We start from the raw sequence: 9,616 nt of genomic DNA on the forward strand, positions 1-9,616 counted from the left end.
AAAGCCTGCACCATAGCAGGCAGACAACATGCCAACTGGGAGTGACACCCATGGTGTGAAAGTCCAGTCATCTACCACACCAACCGGCCTCCTTACCCGCAGTTTGGCGCTCTTAATCCTGCAGAATTTACACTGAGCGTCTGGTATCACCGCAGACAGGTTTAGGGTTGGAAGCCTGGTGTGTTTGGAAGTCTCTCTGGTGTCAAACTCTGTGACAAAGCGGCGGTATTTGACGGAGTGAGAACGGCGTGCAATTGCAGCTGCCTTTACAAAGTACATACTGTTGCATGCATGGATGGATTCCTGAACGGGCCCAAGGGCCACAGGCCCGGGGGCAGTGACTCACACAGTGTTGTTGAAACGAAAAAAGAACGATCCAAAGAGACGATCAATGGTCACAAAGAGACAAAAAATGGCCACAAACGACACAAAAACACCACAAAGAGACACAAAACGACCACAAAGAGACACAAAATGACCACAAAGAGACACAAAATGACCACAAAGAGACACAAAATGACCACAATGAGACACAAAATGACCACAAAGAGACACAAAATGACCACAAAGAGACACAAAATGACCTCAAAGAGACACAAAATGACCACAAAGAGACACAAAATGACCACAAAGATACACAAAATGACCACAAAGAGACACAAAATGACCTCAAAGAGACACAAAATGACCACAAAGAGACACAAAATTACTACAAAGAGACACAAAATGACTACAAAGAGACACAAAATGACCTCAAAGAGACACAAAATGACCTCAAAGAGACACAAAATGACTACAAAGAGACACAAAATGTGTATGACTCCATACTGGTACAGTAACTGCTTCATGAATTGCCCAGTTAGCTTTATTTTATACACCATTCTGTAACTTTCTGATATAAACGAGATCTGTATTTGTTAGGGTCAAGAGAAACGGGCGTCTGTGCACCTGCAGACACAAGAACATTCTTTAAAATGCAAACGCACAGAAGCCGAGCACAAACACACTCGACTGGTTTCTGTCTCGCTGCGAGCAGCAACATCCACGCAGCAGCGACAGGCTGCAGAGAGTGGACTCCACTGAGCCCCAGGACTTTGCTCTTACGTAAACCCTCTGTTATTCGTGAAGAGTTAAAGTTACTGTGCTGTTACGCAACTGAGCTGTTACTGCGTGACACGGTGTGTGTGTGTGTGTGTGCGCGCGCAGTTCACCATCTGTGTCACTTTGTGTGCTGCAGCATCACACATCATCACCCGTGCACATTTATGACAGCAGCTACAGTCAGGAAGCTTACGTCTGTCAGCTGGTTCTAAACATGTTAAATCACAGTTAAAGCATCAGCTGGTTCTCATCTCATCTCATCTTCAGCCTCTTATCCTGGATCAGGTCTCGGGGGCAGCAGCTCCAGCAGGGGACCCCAAACTTCCCTTTCCCGGGCCACATTAACCAGCTCTAACTGGGGGATCCTGAGGCGTTCCCAGGCCAGTGTGGAGATCTAATCTCTCCACCTGGTCCTGGGTCTTCCCCGAGGCCTCCTCCCAGCTGGACGTGGCTGGAACACCTCCCTAGGGAGGCGCCCAGGGTTCATCCTTACCAGATGATCCTGAACCACCTCAACTGGCGCCTTTCAACGAAAAGGAGCAGCGGCTCTACTCCGAGTTCCTCACGGATGCTGAACTTCTCACCCTCTCTCTAAGGGAGACTCCAGCCCCCCTCCTGAGGAAACACATTTCAGCCGCTTGGACCCAAGACCTGGTTCTTTGGGTCCTGACCCAGCTTTCATGACCACAGGTGAGGGGAGGAACCAGGACTGAGTAGTAGATCCAGAGCTTTGCCTTCCTCAGCTCTCTTTTGGTCACAACGGTGCAGTAGAGCGACTGCAACACCGCCCCCGCTGCTCCGATTCTCTCCGTATTCTACGATTCTTCCTCTGTATCCACCAATGAACGAGGCTTTTTCCCTTTTCCTCTGTATTAATCAATGAAAGAGGCTTTTTCTCTTTTCCTCTGTATTAATCAATGAAAGAGGCTTTTTCTCTTTTCCTCTGTACTCATCAACGAACGAGGCTTTTTCTCCTTTCCTCTGTATTCATCAACGAACGAGGCTTTTTCTCTTTTCCTCTGTATTAATCAATTAACGACGCTTTTTCTCCTTTCCTCTGTATTAACCAATGAACAAGTCTTTTTCTCTTTTCCTCTGTATCCATCAATGAACGAGGCTTTTTCTCTTTTCCTCTGTATTCATCAACGAACGAGGCTTTTTCTCTTTTCCTCTGTATTAATCAATGAACAACGCTTTTTTCTCTTTTCCTCTGTATTCATCAACGAACAAGGCTTTTTCTCTTTTCCTCTGTATTAATCAATGAACGACGCTTTTTTCTCTTTTCCTCTGTATTCATCAATGAAAGATGCTTTTTCTCCTTTCCTCTGTATTCATCATTGAAAGATGCATTTTCTCCTTTCCTCTGTATTCATCATTGAAAGATGCATTTTCTCCTTTCCTCTGTATTCATCATTGAAAGATGCATTTTCTCCTTTCCTCTGTATTCATCATTGAAAGATGCATTTTCTCCTTTCCTCTGTATTCATCATTGAAAGATGCATTTTCTCCTTTCCTCTGTATTCATCATTGAAAGATGCATTTTCTCCTTTCCTCTGTATTATTTGCATAATCCAAAATGTGACTGTCACGCTACTCCACAGGGCACCGCCCCCTCGACACCTCATTGGCTAGTTCCCGCACGTCTCGCTGCTCATTGGCTCAAACCGCTGTCGCTCAACACGTGGTTGGGCGGCGCGGCACTAACGGAAGAGCCCTCCAGTGTGTCTTGTGTTGGAGCTCAGCGGGGAGCAGTCTGTCATTCACCGGGGGGGAAGCTGCGGGCTCTCGGGGGTCTTTTTTCGGTTGGTCCCGGCTCTCCGCTGGAGCTCATGGATATTTCTACGTTACAGACGAGGCAGTGAGCCGGTGTTTGCCACAGAATGGTTTTAAGAAAGCGGCTAAAACGGTGCCTTTTGTAGCAGGAGCACCGATGCTGCCGGTGCCTTGTCGCTGTAGTGAAAGTTAGCTCATGAGCTAATGCTAGGCCTTCCGTTCCCACTTTATTCTTTCATTCTCCCCTTTGTAAAGCGCGGCTTTGGGGCTCGGTTGTCGGTTTTTTTCCCCCCTTCGCTCCCCTGCGGTGACTAAGGCACCGACATGAAGCGGGTGAACAGCTTTCAGAGGTTTGTGGAATTTAAATAAAATGTTATTTTAAAATAAAACAATGTTGTCGGGCTAAGATGCTAACTAACGTCTGTTTAAGCTAACGTTCTAAACGGTTGCTAGGTTAGCCAAACCGGTTTCCATGACACCGGTTAAAGCGGTTAGCTGTGTAACAGGTGGATAACTAACTGTCACATCACACGAACAAGATCACATTTCAAATGCATGCAGTTTTAATGAGCATCCTCCTTTAAATGGTTAATAATTCAACAAGTAAAGGTGCATTTCTCTGGTTTCAGCTGCTCACACATGCAAGGATCTGTTGCCTTTATGTTTTTAATATAACTGTTGATTTAAGTATTTTATTACACATTAAAGTCAAATGATCTGACCCAGAGCTGCACTATTAGTTAGTGTATCAGTATATCAGTATAGTCCTTGAAAACACTGCATCTTAGTGGTGTTTGAAGGGTTTTGAATTATGAATAAAGTGCCTTAAATGTTGTGTTATGATATATTGTATATGATAAACCACAGAGAAAGGAAGATTTCCATATTTGAGAGAGTGAAAATATCATTTTCTGACATTTCTGCATGAAAAACTACTTTTATTTAGGTGATGAATCGTTGCAGGTCTGTTAAACATGAAAGGATGGTTTAATTAAAGTTGTCACTTCTGAAGAAAGCTGTCACGAAACAGGATCTTGGTTGTTTACACGACAATAACATTTGATTTAATGTGATGAACAAGTGCAATGATAAGTTTACTGAATATGCTGTGTGTACTGTTTACAAATGTGCAGTCTACCGCAGCTGTAAGGTTTGGAAAAGCATGAAAATCAGAATCAGGTTTATTGCCAGGCAATTTTCATTCCAAGGAATTTGACTTGATTTGACGGCGCCTACATAAATATAAACATGAACACAAGCAAACTAAACATATAGCATTGAATTATATACATAAAATATAAGTGAGTGTATTTGCATGAGCAGTGCAGGTGGTGCACCTTGCAAAATGCACCTTTAAATGCTTGAAAAGTGCTCGAATTTGACTTTGGATAAAGTGTAGGGACCCTGCTGCACGTACAGTATTTAAGTTACTGTTTTGTGTAAAGCATTGTATTTATTTTTTAAACGTAAAATGATCTTTGGCTCTGGGAAACTGTGGATTTCACTTAATCGTGCTGACTAAATCACCTAAACTGTTATAATCAACTTTAAATTTAATGTTAACCAGAATTAAAAGGGCCAAAATCCTCTCACCCAGTATAACCGAGGTCCTTTTATATCTGATAACGATACATATCACAGCGTAGCATGTTGAGAAATGAAAACTAGTGAGTGTTTTCACATTTTTATAAAGAACTTCAGTGCAAAATGAACATAACATGCAAAGATCAGAGCGTGAGTGTCCACATCCCAATATAAACAGATACGATAGGCATTTTAATATCCTTTTAACGTCATATCATCATCATATCGCCCTGCAAGGACCTTTGTGCAATGCTTTTTATTGTCAGATCAATCGTAGTTATGAATATATTATTAATATTGTGTTTATTCTCTCAGTTATTTTACTTCTCATCAACTCTCCTGAGTGTTCTTGTGTTTGTTTGTTCTTGTATAATTTGAATCGGCGTATCTATCTCATGCTATATCCATAATCACGTACCCTTGATGGTTTATGCTATTTATTGTAATTTACTTAACGTCTGGAAATCAACATTTATGTTGATGAGTTGTCGTTTTGTGAGGACAGAATCCGAATGACCGTTCGTTGATGTTGTTGTTTGTTTGTGTGTGTGTTCAGATTCATGAACAGACGGGCCTCCGCTAACTGCCGCTACCAGCCCACCTGCTACGAGCACGCTGCAAACTGCTACACCCATGCTGTGAGTGTGTCCTCAAAATGTATTTCAATTAAGAGTAGCTCAGGCAAGAGCATCTACACCTGCATGTTGCTTCAATGGTTGGATTTCCCCCCTGCAGCTCCTCATCGTGCCGGCCTTCATGGGCATGGCGTGTCTGTACCGTCTGTCGGACAACGGCTGGGAGAGGATCACTGCCTGGGTGTACGGCATGGGCCTGTGCGCCCTCTTCCTGGTCTCCACTGTGTTTCACATCATCACCTGGAAGAAGAGCCACATGAGGTGAGGAGGAGAACCGACACTGACACGTTCATCTCAATGAGTCTTTACAGAAATACATGAAATATAGTCCAGCAAATGTTTCCTTTAAATCAGAGGTGGTTCAGGATCATCTGGTAAGGATGAACCCTGGGCGCCTCCCTAGGGAGGTGTTCCAGGCACGTCCAGCTGGGAGGAGGCCTCGGGGAAGACCCAGGACCAGGTGGAGAGATTAGATCTCCACATTGGCCTGGGAACGCCTCAGGATCCTCCAGTTAGAGCTGGTAAATGTGGCCCGGGAAAGGGAAGTTTGGGGTCCCCTGCGGGTGCTGCTGCCCCCGCGACCCGACCCCTGATAAGAGGCTGAAGATGAGATGAGATGGGACTATTTGATCAGAACAGTGGCAAAACTGTTTTCTTTTCTTCCAAAGTTATTTTAGATTATCTCTCCTGTGTATTCTCACTACTTTTCCTCTTAAAAACATGCAAATAAGGTTTGTGCCTTGAACATCTGTGACCTGGAGTTGTTTGTTGTTTGTTTCAGGTCCATGGAACAGTGTTTCCACATGTGTGACAGAGTGGTCATCTACTTCTTCATCGCTGCTTCCTACACACCTTGGTGAGTCTCCCAGCGGACAGAATATGCTGGATATGGCACATGATGATATATACGTAAATAAAAACTGAATGTGAATATAGAGTGATTTTGTTTTGTGCTTTGTGCTCAGGTTGAACCTGCGTGAACTGGGCCCTCTCGCAGCACACATGCGCTGGTTTGTGTGGCTCATGGCTGCTGCTGGAACCATTTACGTCTTCAACTACCACGAAAAGTGAGTTTCTGTGTGATTTTAAAAGTCAGGACCACGCCTCTTTTAAGAACTGTCAGAAAGTCTGTGACTAACTCTGTTAGTCACAGACTTTCTGCCGTCTGAGGTCATTTCCTGTGCGCCTGTTGGGACATAGAAAAAAGAAGGAGGGACCATGCACGGACATTTAAAACAATGGCGGTGAAAGGTTCACGTTGGTGTGATGCGGAGGTGGAGTGTTTACTGCAGATTTGGTCGATGAAAAGATTCAAAAACAGTCGACAAGACGCACAAAAACTCCGAGGTCTACGGAAAGATCTGGAAACAAAGCCACGCATCGCCATGACGTCATCAATGCGTGTGACGTGTTACGGCGTGATGACGTATAGGCAGCAAGAAGCATTCTCCGAGGCCCAGGTAGTGTGAGTACAAACGGGCCTGGAGGGGGGGACAAGGACCCTAAAGCACGGACGCACAGTGGGAGTGCGCCCTGAGTCTTCAGGCGCGTTGGTATGGAGAGAGAACATTTCTGAAACGTGGTTAAAAACGCTGTCGGATTATATGAGTTTTAGGCTGAAGACACGTGAAGCTCAAAGACAGGCTTAGCGAGTTTTATCAGCGCTTAATTTCATTCTGTGTTCAGTCACATTAATGAGTCGTTACGGAGCGTTAACGCCTTTCACACAGGAGGTTGTCACAACAATAACTTGACGGACCGTGTCCTCGTGAAGCGCCCAGAGAGAATGGATTTTCTTTTGTGCTGTGATTATTCAGCAGGTTGCGTCACATCGACTGTTCACCGTGTTGTTTGTTTGTCTTCACAGGTATAAAGTTGTCGAGCTGGCCTTCTACCTGATGATGGGTTTTCTGCCGGCATCAGTGGTGACATCAATGGTAACATTATTATTATTATTATTATTATTATTATTGGTGGATATAGAGTATTTACAGCCAGTTAATGTGCTCGCAGGAATGGTTCTGTCTGAAAACCCATCTGAGGCTTCAACAGTTGAACTGTTTGCATCTCTGCTGCCCTCATGTGGTTTCAGAGATTACAGCAGCTTTATGAGCCATTAACACTGTTCAGTGTGAGCTGTAGCACAAATCACCGTGACCTCACAACAAAGCGTTCACCGCCGCTAAACAAACCCTCGTCATCTGACCGGGGCAAAGCAACCGAGAAAATAGAGGAAACGGCTCCAATCACTGGGTGATCTGCACCGAAGTGGAAGCAGAATTTATTTACACACTTCTAAGAATCTACAAGTGAAGTTTAATATTTGAACATTTCCGTGTCAGATTAGTAAAATAAAGTGACCTTGATGAGAGAAAGCAGTCAGGACGTTTGGGCGACGCTCAGCCTGAGCGGCTCAGGTGGTGGTTTACATTAAAAATGGAAATGAAGAAGACTTAACGCTTTATTTTGGAGCTTTTAAAGCATTTGCTTTTATTGTGAAGGACTGAAGTTTGGTCCTGGATGTTTTGACAGCATTGATGTTAATGTGGACGACCAGCAGCTCCCAGTGTTTACGGCGAGGAGATCAGGGGTTAGCACACGGCTAATTCAGCGGTGTTAGCGTCCCTTTGAGCACTCTCGTAAACACAGAGATAAATTACGCCATTAAAACGATGTTTGTTTACAATGATAAGAAGTTAAACTTTGGTTTAACACCATTAAATTAACTCTAAACATTACACCATCATTTAGATTTGTAGGTGAAACAGAAAGTTTGATAGAATTTAGCCAAAAACGTCGTCGTCTGGAGACACAGATGTGTTCTCTGATTAAACGTCTCCACAAACACGATGATGGAGGTTTGGTTCCACTCCGCCCCGTTAGTAGTGGCTCCTCCTCCCCCGGCAGTCTTGCAGTCTTTTACCTGCCACTCGGAAGTTTCTCGATGCCTGTTGTTTACAAACCTCCTGAAACGCCGTCTGTTCCGCTGTTAACACTGCGTTCACACTCTGCAGAGCAACACGGAGGGCCTCCAGGAGCTGGCCTGCGGCGGACTCATCTACTGCCTCGGTGTGTTCTTCTTCAAGAGCGACGGCGTCATCCCATTCGCCCACGCCATCTGGCACGTGTTCGTGGCCCTGGCTGCGGCCGTGCACTACTACGCCATCTGGAAATACCTCTACAAGGCCCCCGGCGCGGACGCCCTCCTCCGGTCTTGACCACATCCGGGGGGGCCGGACGCCAGTTCTCAAACGGCCGACCCGCACACCGACTCCCTCAACTGCCCTCCGAAGCTGCAGCGAAGGCCGCAAAAGTTTACGATATTTAACGACCATGAATTGTTTACTGTTTTTCTAACGCGGAGAACAGATTTTTCAGCGAACAAAAGCTTCTTTCAAAGCTGTTTTTTACAACAACATGAGAGCGAGGGGGGGAGGGTTCGGACTTTTTACGACGAACCCCCGACGCATTCATGAGAAGTTTGATAGCAGCCTTTTGTATCGCTCAAAGAGAATCACATTCCACGTCGGGGTCATTCGTGACGTCCGTTCTGTATCCGATCCGGTGGTTTGAACACTGGACGCATCGAGAGAGGTGCTAGAAATCCACCGTCAGCAGCAACTGGAAGTTCCAGCATCGCATTTGAGCTTTTTGTTTTTATTCTTTCCTTTGGAGAAATATTAACGCGTTTCTCTAAAAACCAAAGAGCTCAAATTTGATCCAAACCCAAGCAGCTGTACTTTTTCGGTTTTGGGGCAAAACGAGACGTAAATCAGAAACTCTGAGGTCCGAAGCCCAGCCGGCCGCGCTCTGCTCTGCTCATGCATTTTTTCAAAGAAGGAAAGAAATAAACAAAAAGCTCTGTTCGTTTTTCACGTTCTTTATTTTCTTCTCACGTCCTAGCCCGTCTGATCCGCACGCTCCTTTAACCAGCGTGCGCGCGTTTTCTGACCACTCTCCAAATGCAGTCCTCAGTTTTCAGGGAGCCTTGGTTTCTCCCGTGCGTATTTGGCGCCCCCTGCTGCCGGGCTGCTGTAAACCAAAATGTGATTAACAGCATTTCAGGGGGAGGTGGGACGTTGTTTTTCCTGTGTTTAAATGAGCCAAATGAGAGAAAATCAGCCGTGCGTGCGTGCGTGTTGTAGTGGTGCGGTTGCACATTCCCACTGCTTCTCTCTCGTCCTGTTTTTCATCTGCACCCCAGAAACCTCATGTTCGCGTTTTGTAAATTTTGCTTTAAAGGCTCCAGATTCCTCCCGTTCCAGTTCCTTCTCTTAGTGATGTAACCGCACAGAGCTGAACGAGTCGCGGCTCTCGTTGAAAGGACTTCCTTAACCACTCTCGTTTTGTAACGTTTGTATATTCTGTCGTTTGTTCCGTTGATGACATGATCCTGGCCTTTTGCAGGGAGGGGGAAATGAACGGTTCGTCCCATTGGCTGTTAACGGTGCTGCATATCCATGAATGCTCTTCCTTCACTTTACTGAATATGACCTTTCTAATGTGACAATAAAACATGGTGA

General features: G+C 45.1%; 1 protein-coding gene across 1 annotated transcript; it reads left to right on the top strand.

Annotated features, from left to right (window-relative positions):
- The first annotated feature begins 2,865 nt into the window (after nt 1-2,865).
- mmd (monocyte to macrophage differentiation-associated) lies at nt 2,866-9,616 on the top strand. The gene is made up of 7 exons (XM_083931733.1): nt 2,866-3,224; nt 5,015-5,096; nt 5,194-5,354; nt 5,875-5,949; nt 6,059-6,160; nt 6,961-7,030; nt 8,108-9,616. The coding sequence occupies exons 1-7, from the start codon at nt 3,199-3,201 to the stop codon at nt 8,309-8,311; spliced, it is 720 nt and encodes a 239-aa protein (XP_083787859.1). The 5' UTR covers nt 2,866-3,198; the 3' UTR covers nt 8,312-9,616.

Source organism: Echiichthys vipera (assembly GCF_963691815.1).
Source record: "Echiichthys vipera genome assembly, chromosome: 17".
Taxonomy (NCBI): Eukaryota; Metazoa; Chordata; class Actinopteri; order Perciformes; family Trachinidae; genus Echiichthys; species Echiichthys vipera.